General features: G+C 42.5%; 1 protein-coding gene across 6 annotated transcripts in view; it reads right to left on the bottom strand.

The window, feature by feature from the left end:
• Positions 1 to 27,171, bottom strand: part of TICRR (TOPBP1 interacting checkpoint and replication regulator) — a 48,745-nt gene extending 21,574 nt beyond the window's left edge. For 2 of the 6 annotated variants that reach the window (XM_047086702.1, XM_047086700.1), the window contains exons 1-15: positions 21,937 to 22,176; positions 20,213 to 20,492; positions 18,055 to 18,293; positions 16,685 to 16,919; positions 15,593 to 15,722; positions 11,074 to 11,213; positions 10,057 to 10,275; positions 7,454 to 7,605; positions 6,105 to 6,202; positions 5,701 to 5,794; positions 5,526 to 5,605; positions 5,124 to 5,363; positions 4,543 to 4,639; positions 1,802 to 1,859; positions 64 to 213 (exon numbers count right to left, since the gene is read on the bottom strand). In XM_047086702.1, the coding sequence (XP_046942658.1) occupies positions 64 to 213; positions 1,802 to 1,859; positions 4,543 to 4,639; positions 5,124 to 5,363; positions 5,526 to 5,605; positions 5,701 to 5,794; positions 6,105 to 6,202; positions 7,454 to 7,605; positions 10,057 to 10,275; positions 11,074 to 11,213; positions 15,593 to 15,722; positions 16,685 to 16,919; positions 18,055 to 18,293; positions 20,213 to 20,492; positions 21,937 to 22,011 (2,287 nt within the window). In that variant the 5' untranslated portion in view covers positions 22,012 to 22,176. Of the gene's footprint in view, positions 1 to 63; positions 214 to 1,801; positions 1,860 to 4,542; positions 4,640 to 5,123; positions 5,364 to 5,525; positions 5,606 to 5,700; positions 5,795 to 6,104; positions 6,203 to 7,453; positions 7,606 to 10,056; positions 10,276 to 11,073; positions 11,214 to 15,592; positions 15,723 to 16,684; positions 16,920 to 18,054; positions 18,294 to 18,770; positions 19,047 to 20,212; positions 20,493 to 21,936; positions 22,177 to 26,508 lie in introns of those variants that run through there. The other 4 variants (XM_047086706.1, XM_047086703.1, XM_047086704.1 and 1 more) reach the window with 4 other exon arrangements.
• Between the last annotated feature and the right edge of the window lie 401 nt (positions 27,172 to 27,572).

The following is a 27,572-nucleotide window of genomic DNA, read 5'->3' as shown; positions in this document are numbered from 1 at the left end:
AGAGTCTGAAGACTGCTTTGGATCCAAGAATCCCCTTCTATTGGTTACCCTAAAATATGATACCTTTGGTCTTCTTCTTCAAGTTGTTAAGTTTATTCTCCAAACCTTCCACAACCGACACAGAATGGCTTCTAGGCAACCCCCGCTTTGCCAATCTCTTTGAAGGAGAAATCATTTCATGGTTGAAGAGATTTCTTCGAACTTTGGTCACTTCTGAAAGCATTAAAAAAAACACACAAAAGCACCAAATATTATCACTAATAAATGCCATATCTGGGAAAAGAAAGACAACCAAAACAGAAAGCAGCTGATTAAGCTTAAGGAACTATTCTACAGACTGGCTTCTATATTCACATTTACTAACAGGATTTTCTTAAGTATTATACTCATATGGTACATAAAGACTATTTACTTTTACAAATTCAATTTAAATCTAACTTTTCAGGAACACAAGGAAGGCCCACATCACTTAAATCAGAGTCTGTCGTCATTGTAAAATGGACACAATCCTCAGGAGGCCGGTAGTGTAGATCAGGGTCTGTTTTAATGTATGCCAGAATTGTGAGGATTTTCCTCACTTTGGGCCTTTTTACTGCTTTGCACTCAGCTCCAAGGAGAAAAAGTGTTCTTCTCAAATCCACAGATTTCACTCTGTGGATTTGAGTATTTCACGAATTTGCTGCATTATTTTAAATTCTCTTCCTGACTTCAGAACATGGGAGTGTGTGACCATTTATAGACTTAAAGTTGAGGAAAGTAGCTGAAGAATCAATCAAAAACTACCTGACAAAGCCAGCAGGATGGCATCTTCACCCGAAGCAAGATGGCCTATAGGGAAGCCGACTCACTTACTCACCACGGTAACTCTTCTGAGAGCAAGTCATTTAAATACAACCCCAATAAACCATGACCCACAAGTTGGGAGGAGCCCTTATATCTACCGATCAATGACAGACATTAAAGTTAAGGACACCAGTGATACCCGAGTTTCAAAAACAAACGCCTGAAACTCATTTATGATCTGACAGCCAAGCTGGATTTGTTGGTTTGTTTTCCCAAGTTTATAAAAGTTTAACATTGACAGAAAATGCCAATGACTAATTCATTACACGTAGAGTCATCATTAAAATTCACCAACTGTCAAGTTTTGTTTTCTCCATCACTCTCTACATTTACACAGTTTCCCACGAGGAACACAACACAGTAAGGTAGGAACACCACAAAAAATAAGGGCCTATCACCCAGCATACTACCAATCTTCACATTTCTCTTACTGTCTCAATATCCCTTATGGCTTCTTGCCTCCCTGAATTTAAGATCTAGGCAGGGATCATATAGTGCATTCAACTGTCACACTTAAAGTGCTTTCATCTAGACCAGTTTCACTGCCTCTTTTCCTTTCTGTGGCTTTCATAATAATGGTGTTAAAGAAAAAAAAAAAAGATTTCAGGCCAGGGACACCTGGAAGGCTCAGTCAGTAGAGCATGCAACTCTTGATCTCAGGGTCATGAGTTCACCCCCCATGTTGGGTGTAAAGCTTAATTAAAAAAAAAAATAAATAAAGATTTCTGGCCCGTGATTTTGCAGAATGCAGTTATTTTGAGACTGTGTGAATATCTTATTCTAAGATATTCTTAGGACATATTTGGACTTAGGACATATGATACCTGGACGTATCTCATTAACCAACGATCATATAAAATTATAATTTAGAACTGTATGCAGCTGTTTAAATACATGCAATTAAACTAAGTTTGTCATCCTAGTCAGTATATGCGTACACTGAGAAGACAAAGTATACCTTGCACTGTATCTTTTGCCAGGACTGGAGGCTGCTGAAGAGTAAGATGAGAGCCTTCCTGAAAGAGTAAACCGGCACTCATTAAAAAGAATAAAAATTCCACATGAAATCCTCTGACCCTCGCAGTTCCACTTGCCGGAACCCCTAACAGAAATACTTGTAAAATGCACAAAAACAGATATATGTTCCAAGGACACTGAAGCCTGCATTGTAGTGCAAAATAAGAAACACCCCAGGGGCGCCTGGGTAGCTCAGTCGGTTGAGTGTCCAACTTCGGCTCAGGTCATGACCTCGCGGTCTGTGAGTTCGAGCCCCATGTTGGGCTCTGTGCTGACAGCCCAGAGCCTGGAGCCTGTTTCGGATTCTGTGTCTCCTTCTCTCTCTGACCCTCCCCCTTCATGCTCTCTGTCTGTCTCAAAAATAAACGTTAAGAAAAAATTAAAAAAAAAAACACCCTAAATATCCATAAAGAATGAAAGACATTTTGATACATCCATCCAACAGACACTAAAAGATTAGTAAGACCTTTAAAAATAAAGAAGGAGGGGCGCCTGGGTGGCGCAGTCGGTTAAGCGTCCGACTTCAGCCAGGTCATGAGCTTGCGGTCCGTGGGTTCGAGCCCCGCGTCAGGCTCTGGGCTGATGGCTCAGAGCCTGGAGCCTGTTTCCGATTCTGTGTCTCCCTCTCTCTCTGCCCCTTCCCTGTTCATGCTCTGTCTCTCTCTGTCCCAAAAATAAATAAACGTTGAAAAAAAAATAAAAATAAAAAAATAGAGAACGAAGGAAGACTTATCTGTACATACACAGAAAGAGCTACATGATGGGAGAAAGTGGTGGGGGTGGGAAGGAGAAGTATAGTAGCTTAGTAACGATTTGTAACATTTATGTATAGGCGTGTGTCCAGGTATGTGGAAACCTTTGATGTGTGCTATTGGTGTATACAGAAAGGGGCCTGGGAAGAGGAGGGACACTCTTAACTTTTAACTTATTAAGGTTTCAGTTTTGTAACGATGATCATGTATACCTTCTATACTAAAAAAAGTAAAGGAAAACCCGTATAAATTAGAAGATGACTATACTCTTTAAAAAAAAAATGTGGGGTGCCTGGGTGGCTTGGTCAGTTAAGCGTCCGACTTCGGCTCAGGTCATGATCTCACAGTCTGTGAGTTCGAGCCCCACGTCGGGCTCTGTGCTGACAGCTCAGAGCCTGGAGCCTGTCCCTCTCTCTCTGCTCCTCCCCTGTTCATGCTCTCTGTCTCAAAAATAAATAAACGTCAAAAAAAACAATTTTTTTTAAATAAAAAAAAAAAGTTTATTTTTGAGAGAGCACATGAGTGGGGGAGGGGCAGAGAGAAAGGTAGACAGAGGATCTGAAGCAGGCTCTGCGCTGACAGCACAGAGCCCAAAGTGGGGCTTGAGCTCATGAACTGTGAGATCATGACCTGAGCTGAAGTCAGATGTTTAACCAAGTGAGCCACCCAGGTGCCCCCACTTTTTTTAAATTTTACAGTGACACTGTGAGTATGGGAGAGAGAGACAGAGAGAGGGAGAGACAGAGAGAGAGAGAGAGAGAGAGAGAGAGAGAGAGAGAGAGAGAGAATCTTAAGCAGGCTCCACGCAGAGCCCAGTGCAGGGCTCAACTCCACAACCCTGGGATCATGACCTGAACCGAATTCAAAAGTCAGATGCTTAACCCACTGAGCCACCCAAGCACCCCGAGGATGACTATAATCTTAAGGAGTCTCTATATTAAATTATTTGCTATACAATAATCTAAAAATATAGATACAGCTATACAATGGAATTGTTTTTAAAGCTTGGGGTTGTTTCTTTCCCATTATGCCAATGTGTTACTTGAAGAATGAACTACCACATGGAGGCTGACTTAAGGAGTGCTAGAAAGGACCGTGAATCATTGTAACAGCTAGAGAGAGGAAGCCTGCCACTTCTGCTGCTGTCACTTTTGGATTTCCTGCTCTCCACTCATGATTCCAACACATAAGATTAGTGCCTGATTCATGGACACTTATGAAGGCACACTAAGGAAGTGAATACCACTAGCTCTTAAAATACAATCCCACCTCCAATCCCAAAGGACAGCTATACATATCTAGAAACAAAGCAAACCGTTGTTATGATTAATGCTTCTAAAACTAGTTCTTATAGAATTTTAACTCTTCTCAGAGTGCCTGCAGTTCCAAAAAGTTTCAAGGTACTCTCTTCTTTCCTTAATAAAACATCAGTTCTACTTAATATTAACAGACTGCAGCTGGGTTCAAGTCCTCCCATCTACTGTCACAGAAAAGCAGATCACCTGGGTCCCGACAGCACTCCTCCTCCACCCCACCTTACTGAAGTAAAAGGTACTGAAAAGCACCTTCTGATCTGCAAAGTCCTATCATGATGCACATTACTTTTTCAACGGTCTCTTTGCTTATGTTAGTTATTATTTTGTGAGTTTTCTTATCTAGATATTTTGAATTCACTTATTCATTCCTAACTTTCACTTGATTTTCTTTGTATCACCTCTAACTGTCACACTTTTGGGTAAGATGGTTTATCTTTAACAAATTTATAGTTCTTTACTTGTTGGATTAAAAACATCTACTTTTATTTCTATATTCTCCAATGACCATTTCCTCAAAGTAGAGACACTGCCTTTCAATCTTACTTGTTGAATCAACTCCTGCTGGAAAGAACAGACCTAGAAGCACCATTTCCTGTCCTCTGGAAATAACTTACATGTTTTGTAGCTCTCTTGGACACTTTGGGAATTTCAATTTGCCGAAGATTCTGTGAAACCTCTGCAATGCTTTTATGTCTTATTAACGCATTTTTCCTTTTAAAAACAGAAACAAAGAGCCAAAACACATTCAATAGAGGTGACAAGTAGTTACATTAGAAAAGAACCGGAGTTTCTAAGAGAACATTAAATAAAAGTCAGTTTTTTTGACACTGGTCTGAATCTGTAGCGAAATACGCCAACTTCACAATTTCCAAAATAACTGCTATAAATTCAACTAGTTACGAGCAATGAAGAACATCAAGAAAAACAGAAAGTACGCGGAAGCCCTCAACGTGTCTCATAAAAGGCTCCTGGCAACCCCATGAGGACAGGTAAGAAGGACACTGTGGACCACGTCAACAGCACTGCCTATTCCCTGGGTAGTGAAAGGCATCAGATGATGTAGGTTAGGAACTCCGAGAAGTGGTTTCTATGATTCAGAAGTAAGGGCAGCTAGGAATTCAATTATTTAAAGGCAACTGCCCTCTGTCTGAACTACAACAGTGCAAGTAATTCCTCCAATCTCTGGAGCTCCCACCTTCTCTTCTTAGCTGATCTGGTGCGAAGCTCCTCCAGTTGGTCAGATTCAGTGCCACCCGACACTGATCTCTGAGCACTTGACAGAAGAGGCACAGAAAGAAGCGGTGATCTGCTCTCCTGTGTCATGGAGTCATCGCTGAAAAAGTCGAGAGGAAGGACGCCAGCTAGCTTCTGAGGAATCATAAACCCCAGGCTGTCGTAAAGAGTTCCGAGCGTCTTCGGGATGGAGCCAATATACCTGCGGAACAGACTGGTTGAACGTGGAGCAGCCACCGTTCCACCCTCTCTGTTCCACCCCTCATCCAGCACGAGAAGCAGTCCTCCCATTCCACGATTCGCACACAATACCACACGTGGTTCCTGGTAAAAGAGTAGTAAAGTTACTAGTCCTCAAACTCACAACTCCAAAATTTCTTCCAGAAACTTCGCGAGGTATGCCGAATCCTCAGTTAAACACACCATGCGCAGCAAATCTGTCACCTGAAGAAGACAGTGGAAAATTACCATATGCCTTCTGCAGGGACGCTGAACGTCTTTGAGGCTGATTCCCAGGGGCCCTGAGCTTATATACTTGCCTCCTTCACCACTTGCTCCATATCATCTACACTTTCATGTATGGAAGGACACTGCAGACACATCTCCAAACGAAGAAATACCTGAAGCCGGCACCTTGAGAGAAAAAATACTTGGTCATATCGATCATGAGTGCCATTTAACTAAAAGCTCCTTCCTTAAGCAAAGATCTTTTTCCAGAAGAACCGACAACCAAAAAGAAGAGTCATTGCTTTCTCTAAGTAATGACATGATTATTAGATAAATGGGTAACTCAAACTGCACCTTAAAACATCACGAAGAATCAGGCACAAAGAGCCTCTTTGAACAATTGGCGATCTATTTTAAATGAATAGAAGCAAATCTTAGAGCTTTGTTTGGGAGTGGTGGTAAATCAGTCAATCAATCAACAAAGGTAGTTACTTACTCTCTGACTTTATCTTCATCCAGTTTTTTGCCCAGATTTTGTCGAAGACTTTTGCTAGTTTTTAAGAGGCGATTTTTTACCTGATTCAGGCAGTTCATCTGAAAATACAGAATTATTACCTAGGAGAAAACTGAGTTACTTATTATATCTAATTTATTTCACAGCTGACTAATGCCCTAAGAAGGGAAGTATATCCCCTTAGGTATTTCCCTCTTATTGAACGAAAAATAGTGAAATGAATGTTCTTATTTCATATCTTCAAAAAAAAAAAACAGGGTAAAAAAGATATTTAAGAGCAAGGAGGTGTGGCTACAACAAGCTTGCATGTCTGACCTTAGAAAAAAAAACCTTAAGGACTATAAATAACTCCTATCTATTTTTGAGAAGGAGACTGGCTTTCAGCACTAACCGTGAATAAAGACAATGACAGCATGGTCTAAACCAGTGGTTTACAATACTCCCTCTGCATAGAATCATCTACGAAGCTTTTTACAAGTACACATACCCAGGAACCAAGCCCAAGAGATCTGTTTCTGTTGGTCTTGAGTGAGGAAACCAGGCATTAGCATTTTTCAAAAATGTTCTAGGTGACTCTAAAGTCACCTAAGGTAAAAACCGCTGGTTTAATTCATGCAGCTAACATGTAGTTGAGAACAGAGATTTTGTTAGAAAAGAAGTACACGAAGGGGCGCCTGGGTGGGTCAGTTAGTTAAACACCCAACTCTTGATTTTGGCTCAGGTAATAATCTCGCAGTTGTAAGATCGAGCCCCCCACGTCAGCCTCCACACCGAGCATGAAGCTTTGCTTAGGATTCTCTCGATGTGTCCCTTTCCCCCTCTCCTCTGCTCTTTAAAAAACATTAAAAAGAAGTACATGTGGGGCGCCTGGGTGGCTCAGTCGGTTGAGCGTCCGACTTCAGCTCAGGTCACGATCTCACGGTCTGTGAGTTCGAGCCCCGCGTCGGGCTCTGGGCTGATGATGGCCCAGAGCCTGGAGCCTGCTTCCGATTCTGTGTCTCCCTCTCTCTCTGCCCCTCCCCCGTTCATGCTCTGCCTCTCTCTGTCTCAAAAATAAATAAACGTTAAAAAAAATTAAAAAAAAAAAAAAAAAAAAAAAAAAAAAAGAAGTACATGTAATTACCACTACCCTCACCCAGCCTACTTCCTGGATTTCTGCTTTACCAGTTCATTGTGTCTACCTCCCCAGATCTGGAATTAAGTTCATCCCTTCTCTTATTTTTGAATCACACACTGCATAGCAATCATTTCCCAAGACATATGAACCAAACCCACCAACGAGCAACCAACCACTCCACCTATAATAAACAGCAACATCCATACTCTCTTACTTCCAATTCCTTGGTGCCTTTTGACTTTAGGAATGCTTTAATGGTTGAGATCATATTCCGAGCACATGAATACAACATGGTTTCTCCTGTGGCCACAGTCTTTTGGTAATTTTCATGTATGTAAGACAGGAGCTCCTCTTCAGTTTTAAAGTCTGTGAAAAAAAAAAATTAAGTTGATCATCACATCCAGCTGAAGTCACCGTATGGCTTAAGCCAGTGGTTGTCAACTAGGTATCTTGCCTCCCAGGGCACGTGTGGCTACCTCCGGGTTGCCAGACTGGTGGGGAGGAGGAGGGTGCTCCTGGCATCTAGTGAGCAAAGGCCAGGGATGCTGCTAAACATCCTGTGGTTCAAGGGACAGCCCCTAACAGCCCCTAACAGACATCCAAAATGTCAGTGGTGGGGAGGCTGAGAAATGCAGAGATCCTGATTAATTAAGGCTCTGCAAATCAAATGTACACATTATAAATTTAATGATAACTATTAATGCAAAAGAAACTATAGGGGCGCCTGGCTGGCTCAGTCAGTGGAGCATGTGACTCTTGATGTCAGGGTTGTGAGTTCGAGCCCCATGTTGGGTGAACAGATTACTTAAAAATAAAATCTTAAAAAAAGAAAAGAAAAGGGATGCCTGGGTTGCTCAGTAGGTTGAACGTCTGACTAGTAATTTTGGCTCAGGTCATGATCCCAGAGGTTGTGGGATCGAGCCTCGCGTCAGGCTTCACACAGAGCGGGGTGCCTGCTTGAGATTCATTCTCTCTCCCTCTGCCCCTCTCCCCTACTTGCACTCTCACGTGCGCGCTCGCTCTCTCTCTCTCTCTAAAACAACAACAAAAAAACACCTATATAACCTCCAAACCCAGCAGAAAGGAAGAGGAACAAACAAAACTTGATTAATCCCAGTCTGCTAGAAAGGAAAAAACAAACAAAAAACCTAGAAAGCACAAAATAAGACTCTAAAAAACAGCCAAGCTTATCAATAATTATAAACATCTATTTCACAAATGCACATGCTGGTTAAGAGAAACTATCAGATTGGGTTAAAAAATTCCCTTATATTCTGGATGTCACCAAATATTTAGAAGTATCAATGAAAACAGAACATAGCAAACTTGTATAATGCACTTAAATTAAAACTTAAAGGAAAGTTCATAGACTTAAATAATCTTTTAAAGAAGAAAAATAAAAACCAATTAGCTAAGGGCACAACAGAAGAAACAGCATGAGAGAATAAATCCAAAAAACAAAGGCAATACTAAAAACAGGAACAGAAATGAATTAAATAGGGGAAAAAAACCAAGAGAGATCAGCAGAAACAAAAAAATAATTCTCTGCAAAACCAGATACAGAAATCTATGGTAAGACTGAGGAATATTAAATAGAGAAAGGATAAATAAGCAGTATTAGAATGGAAAAATAGAGCAGAGATTTGAAACACTAAGAGGTGAGGTCAAAGTTCATTTTTTTTCCATCAAGACACCCATCTGTTCCAGCACCATTTGTTGAAAAGATTATCGTTTTCCTACTGAATTATTGGGGCACCTTTGTCCAAAAGCCTGTACCACTGTTGGGCGGGTCTATTTCTGCTCAGAATCTAATCCAGAAACTGTGTTAATATTAATGGCATTTGAGTACTGTTAATTTTGCTCTCCCTTGAATGAACCATCCACATTCGTGAATACTTTTTTACTAGCTCATTAAAGATGTTCTGTCCCATTCAAACTGATTATCATCTGTGAATCTAGCATTCCAAAGGTGGGGAAAAAAAAAACTCTTCAAGGAGAAAACTTTTACTCCAGAATTCTCAAAAGAAATCAAAGGTAACATCATGCAGTTATTGTCCAAAGTTCACCTCCCACAGGACCGGCTCTGGTAGCGTGAGCTAAGAATGTGCCCTGAGGATGAGAAACACACTGCAATGCAATCCATTTTTTAGCAAAGAAAGAAACAAATAGGAAAATTAACACTACTGGATGAAATTCTTCTGCCCAACTCTGAAAGACCTCAATACACTAGATGAGTCACAAAGCTTCCCCATCTCCCTCTCTTCCTCAATGGCTAAAGCTTCTTTAACTACCTGTCCTAGGGCCATGCCATGTCCCTTCTTGTGACTTTACTGAGGCTAATCTCCCATCTAGTACGCTCTTCCTTTACCCTCCTGCCGTCTGAATTCTGCTTGTTCCTTAAACTCCAGCCTGGGCTCCACTGCCTCCTTAGAAGCCTTCTCAGCCTCTTCTGGCCCAAGGCCGACCTTCTCGTTCTCGACACCTAGTATGTCTTTGCTGTTGTAGCTTCTTGGCTCTCTTATGTCTCACGTTGTATTAGTCCATTATGTACTTCGTGCGTGTGTGTGTGTACGCTCGCATGTACACATGCATATATGAATTCACTATTGTCATCTTTGTGATTGGATCATAAATCTGAGAATAGGACATGATCCTATTTTTATTGTATTCCCCGTAACACACCTTGAGGAATTCAGCAGATATTCAATAAATGTTCATTAACTGAAGGACAGGATTAAAATTTACAAAAATACAAGGGTATGAAAGAGTAAGCGTGGCCTTAGACCCCAAAACGCGATGGCATCGAGGAATAAATACCTTTAGGTTTAGAGCTTCGGAGTGTTCTCCCTCGGTTTTCCACTTTATCTGCCGTTCTTCCAACGGCTGCCCTTGGGATCCCCTTCTCCCCGGTGGCATCTGGACTGCCATCTGGACACGACTTCTGGGCCTTCACGTTCAGCCTCGCGACATTCAACATCTTTAAGGAACGGCACATGGTGTTCATCTTCTGCCTCACTGGGGTGCGAGGGACCCCTCCTACCAAAACAGCATCGTGGGAAGACAAGTAAAATAGCTTTTACTTCTGCAGAATTAGTAATGCTTTAATTCAGACTCAGTATTCTGTGAAGGGATACTGCAATAAAGTACATCCCTGCAGGAGGATGTGAATGAGGTGGTTCTCCCATCGGTCTGTACCTACAACACAGAAGAGAAAGAGAGCTCTTCTTGTAACGGAAGTTTAGGAACTAAATATGGCAACAAGATCGGATGATTTTTAGGAAGGCAGAGGCCGAACAGACCCAAGGTATCATCACCCAGTGGTCACAGAGTTGTGACAAAAGTTCTGGAAGGCAATTGAGCAGTATGCATTGCAAGCTACTTTTCCCCCACTTTTTGATACAGTAACTTGTTCCAGATAATTTACACTAAGGAAGTCACTCAAAGAATAAATCCTATGCACCCCATATACTACGGTATTACTTATAATGATAAAAATTGAAAACTGTTCAACAACAGAAAAATTTCATCAATCTTGTGAGGCAATGAGGTGGAACAGTAACTGAAGAGGCAAGGCGGCACAGGGAAATAAATATTGATGAGTAGCATACAAAGTTGTACTTGCATAACTAAAAATGGAAATGGTTTATTAAGAAGGTAAGATTGTAGGCGATTTTTTAACATCACTTTTGTACTAATGTAATCATTTTCAAGTTTGAAATGCGAGAACTTGTCCTCTTATTCAGTTACCGTTTCAACCCCATTTTAGGGAATTCCAGTCTTTTAAAACACACACTCTCAAGAAAGACTGCACCAAGAAACAGTCTATGTGCATACGTTTCTTTTTGCTGTCTTCCTGATTAGACACAGTGGATTCTTCCCGAGACTTTCTCTGGTAGAGGTCAGAGAGGCAACACGTTAATTCACTTTCAGTTTTGGAAGACTCTTCCTTATTAGATGAGGCAGCCTGTAGTAACCTGTGAACAAGTCAAGATGTCTAGTACAAAGCTGAAATGCTGATTTTTCAAAATGCTTTAAAAACAAAATTCATTAGCCTTTAAAAGCTAATCAAAAGATATCCCCACAAGCAGCCTTCAAAAAATGTATTTTCTCTCTCTTCTCATTTATGATTTAAACAGACTCAGGGACAGAAGCCACCTGTTAACAAAACCATTAATCATTACATATGGTAGTGACTTCTATATTGATGAGATCCTTAAGGTCCTACGGTACATGTCTAATTTAGGCAACTATTCCATAGTTGTTTTCTACCCACTGCCCATACATTAAAGTAGAAGACGATGCAATACAGTATAGTGAGTGTCACAGTGCCTTCTGAATAATTCTTTCACATCACCATTACATCATAGTAAACTAATCTGGAATTGATGAGAAGGGGAGGAAGTGTGGCAGAGGGGATTAGATATTAAATGCTTCTCTGCCTGGGGCTAAACATCACTAAGGGAAACCATGAAAAGAGCAAAACTTTGAAAACGTATTCCTTGTAGGGGCACGTGGGTGGCTCAGCCGGTTGAGCGTTTGACTTCGGCTCAGGTCATGATCTCACGGGTTTGTGAGTTTGAGCCCCGCGTCGGGCTCTGCACTGACGGTGCACCCATAGTGCATGAGCAGCCTGCTTCTGATCCTCTGTCTCCCTCTCTCTGTCCCTCCCCAGCTCGCGCTCTCTCAAAAATAAGTAAACGTTCAAAAACAAACAAAACAAAAACTTATTACTTATATTTCACTATCTTCCATTATCTGATCTAAAAGTGGGAGGAAGTTATGGTGACATTGGTTGAATGGGCTGGGCTTCTCGGCTTCACACGTGCAGTTCTGAAGCAGACTAATTCTCCCTAAGTGTGCTGGGATTTCCTTTAACTGTAGGGATGGTTTGTTTTTCATTCTGTTAATTTTTTTTAGAACTTATGAGCCTTTCAATTACACAGAAAAGTAGTGAAAGCATTATTAGATATGTTCTTCCCACAAAGATTAAATATTTGCTAAAGCTTGACCTTATCGACTTCAGATTCTTTTAATGAAATTAAGCATTATAGACACAGAAAAGCCCCAATCTTTTCCCATCCTTTCCTTCCAGAAGTATTCCTAGACTTGTATCTGATTTATAGAGACATACGTATGTATTAAAACCAACATAAATTGCTATTGTATATGTTGGAAGTTTTAAAAAATACCATACATCATCCTTTTGCAATTTTCTGTCTGTACTCAACATTTTTCATGAGTATATAAATAGCTCGTTTATTCCGTTTTACTAATCTATCTATAATGTTCTATTGTGTAACTATACCATAGTCTGTTTATCCGTTTCCCCGCTGAGAGACAGCCGGTTCTTTCCACTTTTTCACTTGTAACGACTGGCAATGAACAATCGAGTGTAGCTCTCCTTGTATTTGTGCAAATATTTTAATGTAGACATGTAAAAGTGGAATTGCTGGGTGCCAGCATGTAAAGTTTCTCCTTTACGAGGAATACAAATCTCATTTCTTTATGTGCTATATCCGACTTACTGACCTTCGACAATCTAATGGGTATAAAACAGAATCTTGTGGGGGGTTTCTTACCGTCGTTTTCATTTCCATTTGCTTAAGCTGAGCATTTTTTTTTTTTTTTTTTAAGTAAGCTCTACTAGGCCCAATGTGGAGCTCAAACTCAGAACCCTGAGATCAAGAGTCACACGCTGTGCTGGCTGAGCCAGCCAGGCACCCTGAAACGGAGTATCTTATCTTTTCAAATTACTGCTCTATTGGATTTCATTGTATGAATTGCTTGTTTGCATTCTGTGCCCAATTGCTTTTCTTCTTATTGATTTTTAGGAGCTCTGTACTAATTTAGATACAAATCCTCTGCTGGTTATATGCATTACAGCTACCTAGGCCTATGACTAGGCCTTTTCATCATATAGGAAATTCTAAATTATAGTCATATATTTTCCTTCATGGTTTCAGTGCTTGATGTTTTATGTAAGAAACCCATTCCAAGCCTGAACTCCTCCTGTGTTTTCCCTTAAGATTTTAAAGTTTTACTTTTCACATTTGTTTAAAATTTATCAGAAACTTATCACTGTGTATGCTGTGAGGTAGAAATCTATTTTTATTGCTTTTCTTCTGGAGAGCCAATTGTCACATCACCATTAATAGAACAGTCTAGGGGCGCCTGGGTGGCTCAGTCGGTTAAGCGTCCGACTTCGGCTCAGGTCACGATCTTGCGGTATGTGAGTTCAAGCCCCACGTCGGGCTCTGTGCTGACTGCTCAGAGCCTGGAGCCTGTTTCAGATTCTGTGTCTCCCTCTCTCTCTGCCCCTCCCCCGTTCATGCTCAGTCTCTCTGTCTCAAGGGTGAATGAACGTTAAAAAAAAAAAATCCCGGGGCGCCTGGGTGGCGCAGTCGGTTAAGCGTCCGACTTCAGCCAGGTCACGATCTCGCGGTCCGGGAGTTCGAGCCCCGCGTCAGGCTCTGGGCTGATGGCTCAGAGCCTGGAGCCTGTTTCCGATTCTGTGTCTCCCTCTCTCTCTGCCCCTCCCCCGTTCATGCTCTGTCTCTCTCTGTCCCAAAAATAAATAAACGTTGAAAAAAAAAAATTAAAAAAAAAAAAAAATCCCTTCCTCATTTAAAAAAAAAAAAAAAATAGAACAGTCTATTCTTTCCCCAACAGTCTACTTATAATTCTGCCTTTGGTGTATGCTGCTTTGGTGTGGGTCACTCTTTGGGCTCCACACCACCTTATTTATTAGTGCTTTATGGTAAACACTGCTATCTTATAGGGAAAAGTGCACCTGTCCTGTCTTAGCCCTGGCAAGCTATACCACATCCAGGAATCAGAAGACTCATTATTAAGTCAATTCTTCCCAAATTGATCTACAGACTCAATGTACTCTTAGCTAAAATCCTAGCAGGGTTTCCTGGTGGAAATTAACAGAATAATTCTAAAGTTTACATGGAAATGCAAAGTTTCTCAAATAGTCAAAGCAATTCTGAAAACAAAACCAAACAAAACAAAGTTGAGAGGACTAAAACTACTTGATTTCAGTCCTCAAGACAATGTGATATTAACAACTTCTGGACTAGATTCTTCGCAGAAATAAACCTGCACAATGGTGGTGAACTGATTTGGACAAAGTGCTACAGTAATTTAATGAGAAAAAGACTTTTAATAAACAGGGTTGGAACAACTGGTTACCTATATGGCAAAAATAAACCTTGACTTTACCTCTTAATACTATTTTGAATTTCTGCTTCATCTTTTACATTTCTAATATGGTTTATGTCTTCTTTTTTAAAAAAAATTACTCAATTTTACAATAGATAATTCCATTTTATTTGACTTCTCAAAAAAATCACTTTATGTTTGTTGATTTCTATTGTCTGTGATTATTGTTCTTATCTTTATTACTACCTTCTTTATTTTGGGGATTTACTCTGTTATTTACTGTATTGGACCCTTAGCTAATTGGCTTTTAACGTTTATTTTTATTTTTTTATTTTTTGTTTTATTAAAACAAATTTTTTTTTTAAGTTTATTCATTCATCCATTCTGAGCCAGAGAGAGTGAGTGGGAAAGAAGGGGCAGAGAGAAAGAATCTCAAGCAGGCTCTGCACCATCAATGGGAAGCCTGATGTGGGGCTTGATCGAAATCACGAACTGAGCTGAGCTGAAACCAAGAGTTGGCCGCTTAACTGACTGAGCCACCTACACTCCCCTTATTATTTTTAAATGTTTATTTATTTTGAGAGAGCGTGCGTGAGCAGGGGAGGGGCAGAGAGAGACGGAGAGAAAGAATCTCAAGCAGGCTCTTAGGTGTGAGCAGAGCCCAATGTGGGGCTCGATCTCACAAACCAGGAGATCATGACCTGAGCCAAAACCAAGTCAGACCCTTAACTGAGCCACCCAGGTGCCCCTAACTTTTCTTCTTTAAAAGACAGTTTAAGCTCTTAAATCTTCCTGTATGCATAAACTTAGCTGCATTATACAAATTTGTTATTTTTCATTTTTACTGAGATTTAATACTAAATATTTTCTTCCATAATGAGAACATTTTGTTTTTGTAATTAATTTTTCCCAAGTTTTTTAATTGTGGTAAAATATACTAAGTACACTGTTCAGTAGTATTAAGTAGATTCATAATGTTGTGCAACCATTACCTCCATCCATCTCCTGAGCTCTTTTCATCTTATAAGACTGAACTCTATCCCCATTAAACAATGCTCTCCATGTGTAGTTTTTAGTATTACTGGACTACACTAAGAAAATGCAGTATGCTAAAAAAACCAAACAAACCCATAAGCAGATAAGTGAGGGCCGATTTCATCAATCAATATCCAGAGAAATAAAGTTTTACCAAAATGACTCCATCAGACTTGAACTAGCGCCAGTCAGGTTAGAACAGGGGAACCACTTCTCCATGACGGCCGCGCTCCAAGGACCGGTGCGGCCAAGCTCCTGCTGGGCCCACTCTGGAACAGGAGGAGCTACAGGGACAGGAGCAGAGATGGGAGAGGAAGGAGAGAAAAAGGCGCATTAGGACCAAAGCAGAGAATCCAAACACCTGCTCCTCCCTTGGATTGGCCGCATTCTTACAAAGGATGCACAGCCGCATCACTAACAACACTCCTCCATCCACACCACCAACCCCAATGGGTCTATGCTGTCAATGAAAAATGCCACTCCCCACAGTGTACAAAACGCAGGCTTGCTCGCGGTCCCTCAAATGTAACAGACACACACCTTTCTCAGAGTCTTGGCGTTTGCTGTTACCTCTTTGTATCACTTCCTTCAAGCCTTTGCTCAGATATTACTTTTTCAACAAAGCCTGTTTAAAATTTCAACCCCCCACCCCTTAACTCTCCCTATTCCCTTTTTCCTGCTTTATGACTATGGCACTTATCTCTTCTAAATATACTATGCAATTTCCTTATTCACTGTCTGGTCTCCCCAGACTAGATGGTACACTCTGTAAGAACACAGACTTTTGTCTAGTTTGTTCTCTGATATATTCCCGTTACTTAGAACAGTGCCTGCCATAGCAGGCACTCAATAAATCTGTTGAATGAATGGGATAAATATCAAATTGATTATCTTTATATCTACCTGGCATAAATAGGGTTTGTACTGTTATTAGTAACAATGCACCAGATTGGAGGTGGACAGGAGCACGATACTTTCACTTTCATTAAGTATATTAAAATACAGGTTTCATCTCATACCTCTGATTTCACACCAGTTTCATAGAGCCTTTGGCCTCCTCAGAGGTGCTTCAGGATTTCTACAAATAATGATGATTTAAACTGCCTAAAGTATCGTAGCTTGCTTTTATCTGTTTTATAATAGATATTGGGGTTCTACGAAGAGCACAGTGAAAAAAAATTCTGATGGTAGAAGAAACTATAAACCACTGCCCTAGAGTATGTTAGTTATCGGTTCAGAAGCTTACCACAGGTGGCAGGATCCTCAAGTGAACTGTGAATCTGACTCAGTACAATATCCATAACATCAGAAAAAAGGGACGCTGTATCCTGGGGGCTCTCTGCCACAACTGTTTGGAGAAAATGTCTTTGAAATTCAGCCTCCTCGGTGCGGAACACAGTGAGAATGGTAGCATTGGTAGAGAGGGGGGAAATAACTCCAGTGATGGGGGGCCAGCCTTCACCAGGGTCCACGCTGGCAACCTACATCAGAAGGTCTAATTAATTGAGAAGACTGTTGATGTACAGCTAAAGGAGAATGTAGCTTAGTAAAAGACAGAATGATAGTTTCTCCCAAAGATTATTACAAAAGACAAAACTGTGGAACAGACGGGCTGGATGGGTATTAGCGTTCGAATTGAATTTAGTGACCACATGATCCTAATCTCTCAATCTATAAACAAGAAAAACCTAAGGTTACCGGGAATATTTACTAAGCACTTACGTGATTTTAACTCACCGAATCCTCACAGCCGCTCTGAGGTAAAAAAATGATTATTACCCCCATTTTACAGAGGCGGGATTAAGGCTGAGGAATAAGTAACCTGTTTAAGGTTACCGAGTTGGTAAGAGGCAGAAGCCAAGCCTGCATGTGTATGAATTCGAAACCCATGCTCTTAACCATGAGGCAATGCTACCACTTAAGGGATTTAGATACATAATTGCAGAACAGAGCAGAGGCCCAGCTGACTCCCTGAGTCGAGCTCTTTCATTCAGAACACACGTAACTCTTAGAAAGAACAACATCGGTCCAGAGACTACAGTTTTTCTATGTTTCACAAAGGATCTAGACGACAGAAGCCTTCTGAGGTTACAGAGGCAAAAGACAAAGTAAGGTAAAAAATCTGCCAGTAGTTGAAAATAATCATCACCTTTCAATCAAATCTGGGTACCTATGTGTCTTTCAGAAGACATTTCTAAGTTTGTGGAACTATTAAACACTATTACATCCAATTTTACAGTGAAGGGCTTCATAGCAATGACATTTAGGATATAAAAGTACATAAGTTTAGAAATATATACTAGAACACTCAAAAAAATAACAAGAAACCACACATGATTTCACCACCCTAATACTTCCATTTGACCCGCTGCCTTTTCTTCCCATGTGAATATAATTTAACTTAATGGGAATCAAGGTACATGCAATTTTATAAACTGTTTCTTCACCAACAAGCACCGTCACGATGCTACCGTGAAATAGTATGATTCACAAAAACACCACCTGTGTCACTAAAGTATGTTATGTGGATCCAGCCTTGGCTCCTCTCAGACCCCTTATTGAACCGTACAAGTGCGTCATCAGACCGGAATAACTCAGCGCGTACACGGTACCTACCAGGTGTAAGTCTTCAGCAGTCAGCCTGCTTACCAGCTGCTGAAATAACAGTCTTTGAGTTGATCTGCCCTCCTCTGGACTCTGTAGCAACCAGCTATCGGTGCCCAAAATGCTACTCGCTGGGAGAGACCACCGGGCTGCTGTGCCTTTTAGGAAAATTCTGACCGGCTTCTGAAAGTGTCTCTGATGCATGGCCAAGGGCTCTAGGGTGACCGTCCATGTTTCTTGAATCTCTTTGTCTATTAGAAATAAGGAATATTAAAATTCTAATGTGAGAGGTACTAAAAATAGAATAGTAAGAAGAAAAAAATCAGATTGTCAGTCGAGGTGCTAGTAACTGTCACTTCACACTTCAACCGTCATTCCGCTGCCAACAGGCTATCAGAGCAAGTTCATTTCGCTCTCTGGGAAGAGCAATAGATGAAAAGAATTACACGGGTGCAACTAAATGTCAGAACTTCTCAATAATTACGCCTTCGACGTAAGTATTCAAGTAATACTCATTACTTGCAAAAAAGACAACACTGCCTCTTAAGTCCAGGGTATAAGATCTTATTAAAATGTTAAAGTCTAAAAACTAGGTATGACAGAACTGGTTAAACAAAACTACTCTTGAAGTTTCCTTAAACTGCACATAATGCATCACATAGTTTTAGGTTTACATCTCTAGGTAGGATTACTCCTGTGTGGAGACAGGATTCACAAAGGAGATTCACCATACGACAGACCACACGGCAAAGCCAATTTACGAAGAGTTCACCATGCTGGCTCTTCCTGGTAACAAGCACCATTCTCAGCGCCTCTTAACTAATTTATTTCTCCTCTTAATCAGTCATCGCTTCTCTATGGTCTTCAATTGTTCAATCTCTTCTATGAGGTGGGAAATCTTACCACCCCCTCTGCTTGAGCACCTGAACAATATTATCCTTCTTTGGGGCGCCTGGGTGGCGCAGTCGGTTAAGCGTCCGACTTCAGCCAGGTCACGATCTCGCGGTCCGTGAGTTCGAGCCCCGCGTCAGGCTCTGGGCTGATGGCTCGGAGCCTGGAGCCTGTTTCCGATTCTGTGTCTCCCTCTCTCTCTGCCCCTCCCCCGTTCATGCTCTGTCTCTCTCTGTCCCAAAAATAAATAAACGTTGAAAAAAAAATTAAAAAAAAAAAATATTATCCTTCTTTACAACAGCTGGGGAACTTTTTTTTTTTTTAATGTTTATTTTTGAGAGGGAGGGGGGAGAGAGAGGGAAAGAGAGTGAGCGCTCGAGCATGAGCGGGGAAAGGGCAGAGAGAGAGACAGAGAGAGAGAGAGACAGAGAGAGAGAGAGACAGAGAGAGAGAGAGACAGAGAGAGAGAGAGAGACAGAGAGAGAGAGAGAGACAGAGAGAGAGAGAGAGACAGAGAGAGACAGAGAGAGACAGAGACAGAGAGAGAGAGACAGAGAGAGACAGAGAAAGAGAGAGACAGAGACAGAGAGAGACAGAGAGAGAGAGAGAGAGAGAGAGAGACAGAGAGAGAGAGAGAGACAGAGAGAGAGAGACAGAGAGAGAGAAAGAGAGAGAGACAAAGAATCTAAAGCAGGCTCCAGGCTCTGTGCTGACAGATGAGGGGTTTGAACTCACAAACTGCAAGATCATGACCTGAGCGGAAGTCGGATGCTTAACTGACTGAGACACCCAGGCACCCCAGCTGGGAAACTCTTTAAAGAATCACTCACTAGTTCTTTTCAAAGGTGGGCTGGCAGTTATACTGTGTCCACGTCCAACCCTTTCCTGTGGTACCTCTGATTCTACATAGGTATCTTTTTTGTTGTTGTTTTTTTAGTTTATTTATCTTGAAAGAAAGGGAAAGAGAGTGGGGGAAGGGGGAGAGGGAGAGGGGAGAGAAGGAGAAAGAATCCCAAGCAAGCTCAGCACTGCCAGCACAGAGGCTGATGTGGGGCTCGAACCCATGAACTGTGACATCATGATCTGAGCCAAAACCAAGAGTCAGATGCTTAACCCACTGAGCCAGCCACCCAGGTGCCCCTTTACATGGGTATCTTTTAATTACAAGCATTGAGCGCCTAGACTGCTGGAAACTCTAAACAAGTGAAAAGCATGGATCTGCCTTGAGGAAATGAATGTACCTGAGACCATAAAAGCCCCCAAAATAGTATTTGCTTACCTTCAACAGGGAGAAATAAGATTCCTTCCATCCGTGGAAATGAGGCTTCATACGCAGGAGAATTATAGAGCAAACAGTTTAAAGTGGCATCAGATGGCAGAGTCGAAATCCATGGAGTGAGGGGAGATTCACTTGACAGCTTTTTTTCACTACCAAGTAGTATTTTCCCAGCTTTAGTACAATCCTGGCGGAAAGTTTCGGATGGTAAGATAGTGCCTCCTACAAGGTGGAGCAGTTGACACACTGTCCAGTACCCAAGGTGATCTGGGGACTCCCACAACTGAAATAAAAATTATAAAGAACCTCAGGTAGTTATAAATGAGGCACCCATAAAGAAAACTTAGGGGACTAAAAGGCAACCGACGGAAGGGGAAAAGATATTTGCAAATGACATATCGGATAAAGGGCTACTATCCAACATCTATAAAGAACTCACCAAACTCCACACCCAAAACACAAATAATCCAGTGAAGAAATGGGCAGAAGACATCAATAGACACTTTTCTAAAGAAGACATCCAGATGGACAACAGGCACATGAAAAGATGCTCAACGTCACTCCTCATCAGGCAAATACAAATCAAAACTACACTGAGATACCACCTCACAGAGTGAGGTCAGAGTGGCCAAAATGAACAAATCAGGAGACTATAGATGCTGGAGGGGATGTGGAGAAACGGGAACCCTCTTGCACTGTTGGTGGGAATGCAAACTGGGGCACCCGCTCTGAAAAACAGTGTGGAGTTTCCTCCAAAAATTAAAAATAGATCTACCCTATGACCCTGCAATAGCACTGCTAGGAATTTACCCAAGGGATACAGGAGTGCTGATGCATAGGGACACTTGTGCCCCAATGTTTATAGCAGCACTTTCAACAATAGCCAAATTATGGAAAGAGCCTAAATGTCCATCAACTTTATTTATTTATTATCCAACTAATAGATAAAGAAGATGTGGTTTATATATACAATTGAATACTACTTGGCAATGCAAAAGAATGAAATCTGACCATTTGTAGCAACATGGATGGAACTGGAGAGGGTTAAGTGAAATGGGTCAGGCAGAGAAAGACAGATACCTTATGTTTTCACTCATATGTGGATCCTTAGAAACTCAACAGAAGATCAGTGGGGAGAAGGGGGGTGGAAAAAAGTTACAGAGAGGGAAGGAGGCAAGCCATAAGAGACTCTTAAGTACTGAGAATAAACTGAGGGTTGATGGGGGGTGGGGGGGAGAGGAAAGTGGGTGATGGGCACTGAGGAGGGCACCTGTTGGGATGAGCACTGGGTGTTTCAATTTGGGTGGAAACCAATTTGACAATAAATTTCATATTAAAAAAAAGAAAGCAAGCTTAGGGAGATCAAGAGAAAGTCAAGCTGGCATCTACATTAAAGGATCAAATTCCACAATCATTGTGTTTATTAAGCCAAACACAAATAATGGCCAGTATCCTGTTACTGTACAGCCTAAGAATATAACTACTACATACTATGCCTTCTAAAAAGTGCCCATGTAGTGAAAACAACACTTGAGTTCTATTTTCTGGCAAGGAACAGAAGTGATAAAAATCACTGGAGAGGAATCGTGAAATGTCAAGAGTCAAAAGAAACATACAGTACATTAATAAAAATAATTCTGTCCTACACAACAGAACACAACAATGGCTAGGTACCAAGGGAGCTAGGCAGGAGCCCCTCTCCTAGAGGGGGATCACTGCTGACTCACCCACTCCACATGACTGTGTGGGGACCAAGCAGGTCTCGGTTCTGTCCTCGCTGCTCTCACCAAAGTCCTCATCATCTCTTGCCTGAACTCTTACTGTACAGCCTCTAAAGTCTGTGTCCCGCCTCGAATCTGTCCTCCATGTTTCTCTAAGAAGTATTCTTCCAAATCATATATCACATCATGCTATTTCTCTAAAAAACTTTCAAGGGCTTCCCACCGCCTCCACGATAACGTAACTCTTGGATAGCCCAGCCCTAAACAAACTTTCCAAACACATTATCTTTCCCTCACCCATCGCTGCTTTCCAGACACACTGAACCACTAATGTTTCCTGAACATGCCCTGTTTTATCATCCATGCTTTTGTTCATTGTTTCCTGTGTCTTCCCCTTCCCTCTTCACTAAGTTTGGTAATCTAGCTCAAATACTGCTTTCTCTGTAAAAGCTGCTCTTCGTTTCCTCACACACAGCCAATGCTCCATTCGACCTTCTTTTAACAAACTTTTTTTTTTAAGGCATTAAACTCTTGTTTTATTACAACAATTTGGTCGAACTCCAATACCCATTTGAGCAAACATCCTGAACTGACCTACCTAATCAGTGGGAATTCTATCAGGGAGCATTGAGGTGACCCCCTCTGAGTCTCAACACCCAAGCATGGATTTCAAACTTTCATTGAGCAAACTTTATACGCCATAGATTAGTGAGACACAGTGCCTGTCTTCTAGAATTTTAAAGTTGGGGGTGGAATAAAACAGTAATAAAATGAAATATTTAATGCAGCATCACAATATGAGAATATTCAAGTAGTATGGGAACAGAAGAGTGCCTACCCCAAAATATGATTATTGTGCTGGTTTGCCTACTCCACAGGACAGTTAATAACTGTAGACAATAAATTGCTATGGAAATGTGAGGTCTTCCAGGACATCTCCAAACTTTCCATATATTCAAGTTCAAAGAGGGGCATAAAAGTGCCCAAGGTCACAGCAAGGGAAGGATAGACTAGTCCAAGAACCCAGAACTATCTTGGATAGTGCTTTTAATATGAGGGTTATGACCCTTTGATGGACTCGGATGGATCCTTTGATGGATCAATTTCCTGGCTTATGATCAGCGTTTAAAAAAAAAAAAAAAAAACCAGGATAGGAAATATCAGAGAACAGAAAATATCACATGTAACGAAGATAAACAATATATCGTAAGACTTTTCAGTTATGCATGCCAGTTTGGAAATTAATCAATATCTGCCGTTACCACCCATGTGTCCATGCCTGTGTTCACTGCTATAGGGGAGAATGGTAAGCTAGTTCATACACCACAGATCCTGATTGGGGTTTTCCACCAAAGGGAAACAAAAAATTTGTTGAAATTGTTAGAGATTCTGGCTAGAGGATGGCCAGGAAAAAAAAAATCTGCTAATCAATTGAAAAGTAAAGCTTTAGTAAGAATTGAAAAAAAAATCAACTTTTGATGAGAATATATGCACATGATTTGAAAAAACCACCATGAGGAATGCAAACTGGTGCAGCCACTCTGTAAAACAGTGTGGAGGTTCCTCAAAAAATTTAAAATAGGGCTACCCTAGGACCCAGCAGTTGCACTACTAGGTATTTACCCAAAGGATACAAAACGCTGATTCGAAGGGGCACATGCACCCCAATGTTTACAGCACCACTATCGACAAGAGACAAAGTATGGAAAGAGCCCAGATGTCCAACGATGGATGAATGGATAAAGATGTGGTATATATACACAATGGAATATTACTCGGTGATGAAAAAGAATGAAATCTTGCCATTTGCAACAACGTGGATGGAACTAGAGGGTATTATGCTAAGCAAAATTAGAGAAAGACAAATATATGACTTCACTCATATGAGGACTTTAAGATACAAAACAGATGAACATACGGGAAGAAAACATAATACAAGAACAGGGAGGGAGACAAACCATAAGAGATGCTTAAATACAGGGAACAAATTGAGGGTTGTTGGAGGGGTGCTGGGTGGGGGGATGGGCTAAATAAGTGATGGGCATTAAGGAGGGCACTTGTTGGGATGAGCACTGGCTGTTATATGGAAGTGACGAATCATTAAATTCTACTCCTGAAACCATTATTACACTTTATGTGAGCTAACTTGGATGTAAATAAAATTTTTTTTGAAGTTATTTCAAAATAAAAAACACAATCAATATAAAGAGTATCGTTATACTTTTCATTTTTTTTTAAATTTTTTTTAACATTTATTTTTGAGATAGGGAGAGACAGAGCATGAACGGGAGAGGGTCAGAGAGAAAGGGAGACACAGAATCTGAAACAGGCTCCAGGCTCTGAGCTGTCAGCACAGAGCCCCACGCGGGGCTCGAACTCACAGACCGCGAGATCATGACCTGAGCCGAAGTCAGACGCTTAACCGACTGAGCCACCCAGGCGCCCCTATATTTTTCATTTTTATGCATATTACAGAATAACTGACAGACAAGCCTTAGTGATAGTTTCGAATCTGGAGATTTATAAATGTCCACAAGACTATAAACTCCAGGAAAGCATCGGTCTGGTTCACTTAATGGTACACTCAGCACACCTAGCAGACAGGTAATAAGTAGGTGTTGAATAAATCGGAGAGAAAGCCGAAAGTGTTCCAGGAGTCTCCTATGTTCCCTTTATTCTGCCAGAGTTCTGTGCTTGGATCCCTCCTCCCCCAGTCTGTGAATCCAGGTTCTGTTTCTCCCGTTGCATTTCCCAGATGGGGAGCTCCACCAGACAGGGCCTGGATTTTCTCTCCTTCCCTTTTCTCTGCCCTTGTAGCCAGAGCTCTCCAAGGACAGGACCCAAAGCTCCCTTTTGTCTCCAAGGTGTGGCCAGGCAGAGGCTTTTTGAATAGTAAAGGATCAATCTTCACCAGAAAAAAAAATTCCAGAAAAGCCTGTTTGATGGGACATTTTCTTAGGGGAAACACACAGCTAATGTGAGAAGGGAAGCCTCAGAGAAGACCCATCCCCTCAGAAGGTAGAGTGTCAGAACTGGAAGGGGTCTCCAAAAAAGGTACCATCAATCTCCTTATTGTAAAGCTATTCCAAAAAGAGAAAAAGGAGAGAAGGATCTCCAAGCCCCATCTGTTAAGATTTCTAGCCAGTATTTGATATAATTTCAGAACCAAGTCTTTGTTGTGATCTGGTGTCAATCATCCCAAATCAAACACTTATGTGTTGAGTATGGGTCCAACACTTCATTTGCTGCCTTCAGAAATTTTAAGTTCTAGGATTCCTTTTTCTCCATGAAATGTTTACAATCCCCCTTAAACACTCTGTCCCTTCCTTTTGACAAGCCACTGCTGCCTTATTTTGCATTTCCCACGACTTTTTTGGGCTTTGTATGCGAAAGCACATTGGAAATTTTAACATTACATATCATTATTTAAGCATCTGCTCATTTTCCATTTGTAATCTTGCAATTTAACCCACCCCTCGTTCAGTGGCAGTTTTCAATAAGCGGAATCACATCTTTCACCTGGTTAACCCACTTCCCATCAATTAGAAGAAAATCGGCACTTTTACTGCTTAGGCCCCATGGATGGGCACTTGCTGAAACAAACTAAGCTCGTTTCTAGTTCAAACCTTTATACTTGTTCTTTGCCTGGAATGTTCTTTCCCAGCCTTCACATTCCTCCTCCTTCACCTTCTCTGCTTATAAAGGCCTCCCCTGACCATCACCCTATATACAACAGTCCCCCCACCCTTTTACCTCCTCCTGCTCACCTGTTTGATCTGTTAATCTTATCTGTTTCATGAATCTTCCTCACCAGAAGGTAAACCACTTCAGCTGACCACCGCACCCCCAGCAGCTACAACGTGCAGTAGGCGCTCAGTGCAATGGCTTGACTATTACAACAAGCAGACAGCAGAAAAATGAAGGTAAAAATATATACTTATCAGGGGTGTTTAACTGAAGCTGGGGCCCCAAATGAGCCACTTAGAACCGGAAGTACCTAAATGTACTCCTTTAGTCAACAGATACTTAACTGAGCTCGCACAAGTTCAAGGTGCATCTGCAGGGGACACAAAGGGGTGTGCGGACCTGCCTTTGAGACGTTTTTAGACCAGATGAAAGGGAGAGACTTGCAGGAGCGGAACTGATCACTGGGAAAGGGTAAGTGCCACAAAAGTGGGTGGAAATTCAAAACAGAGACCGAGGTGTTGCCACTGGGCAAGGCGTTGGAAGAGAGGCTTAGACTCGCAAAGGCTTCCGGGTGGCTGATAAGACAGAACAAGCACTCAAGATTTGTTGACCCAAGAGACCATGCTTCACATGCTGGAGTATTCCCTGGGAAGGCGGACAGGGCCCAAATTGTGAAGGGCTTTAAACGCTGACCTCAGCAGGGCCCAAGGACCTACCTGTTTTGTCGTGGAGACTGTCTCACTTTGTGACCACAGGACTTTCCTCCCGAACGGACCCATGCGGGTCAGGCTGGTCGCATTCTGGGTCTAGTGGCGGCTCTGCGGACACCGCCAGGTTCCGGCTGATCCCGCAGGGCACCGTGCACCAAGTCGGACCTTACCATTAACTCACCTTGGGCCACTCGGTGGTGTCCACCCAGTACAAGGTGATTTTTCGGGCGATCATGACCTCCTGCACTCGCTTGGGCAGCAACTTCTCCATCACCTGCTTAGGGGCTGGCGGGAGGCACTGGGCCTGCGCCTCGCACCCGGACACGAACTGCAGCAGCTCCCTCTGCGAATGCGGGCAGGGGGCCAGCAGGAAGACCGCGTTCACGAAGCCCCCGAGCGCAGTCTCGGCCTCCTTGGCCTCGCTCTCCACGTCCAGCAGTCTCCTCCCGCTGCTGCGCAGGATCGGCTTGGTGGGCGACGTGATCTCGGGCCGGTCCCACTGGTAGTCTAGCAGCGTCTCCATCAGGGCGCCGTGCGTGTGGCTGGCCCTGGGCGCCGGGCCCGGCAGGTGGGCGCCGTGGGCGCCGTCCCCGAGCACGGCGTCCAGCTCCTCCTCGAAGTCCTCCCAGGAGCGGGCCCCCACCTCGCGGAAGTCAGACACGCGGGACGGCCGGCTCCGCGCCCCCTGGGAGTCAAAGAACTTGAAGGCCCAGCGGACCCTGGCCAGGCCGAATCGGCAGCTCAGGTAAGTGAGGAGGCGCAGGGCGGCCCGCCGGGCCGGGCTCCGGCCGGCGGCACCGCCCGCGGTGTCTAGCAGCAACATAACGTTGTGACAGCAGGCCATGCCGGCCGCGCCGCCGCCCCCGGGCTCCGGCCGGGGCCAGCGCCGCCGTCCTCTCGGGCCTCGGCTCAGGGAACCAGCGCCATTCACCACTTTCCCTCAGGAGTCCCGGTGGAAAAGCTCCCGCGCTCTCCAAGCGCTGCTGCCATTGGCGGAGTCAGCCCCCAGAGTCAGCTCCTATTGGTCGCTCGCCTTACGTAACTTACGTGAGTAACTCCCAGCCTTGGCGCTGATTGGAAGGACGACGGAGAAGCTCTCTGCCTGATTGGTGGAGGGCGTGGCTGTGAGCGGGGCACCCAGTTCCGGGAGAAACTTAACATTCATTGGCTCGGGCCTTCATTTTAAAATTTAAAGAGGTTGCGCTTCGGGGGCGTGTCCTTAAGTTTCCCCTTCGGTCAGGAGGC

Source organism: Lynx rufus, unplaced genomic scaffold (genome assembly GCF_022079265.1).
Source record: "Lynx rufus isolate CCGP_SWC_20201006 ecotype Redwood Valley unplaced genomic scaffold, mLynRuf1.p SCAF_21, whole genome shotgun sequence".
Lineage (NCBI taxonomy): Eukaryota > Metazoa > Chordata > Mammalia > Carnivora > Felidae > Lynx > Lynx rufus.
The sequence above is the reverse complement of the archived record's forward strand: the minus strand, read 5'-3'. Positions and strand labels throughout refer to the sequence as shown.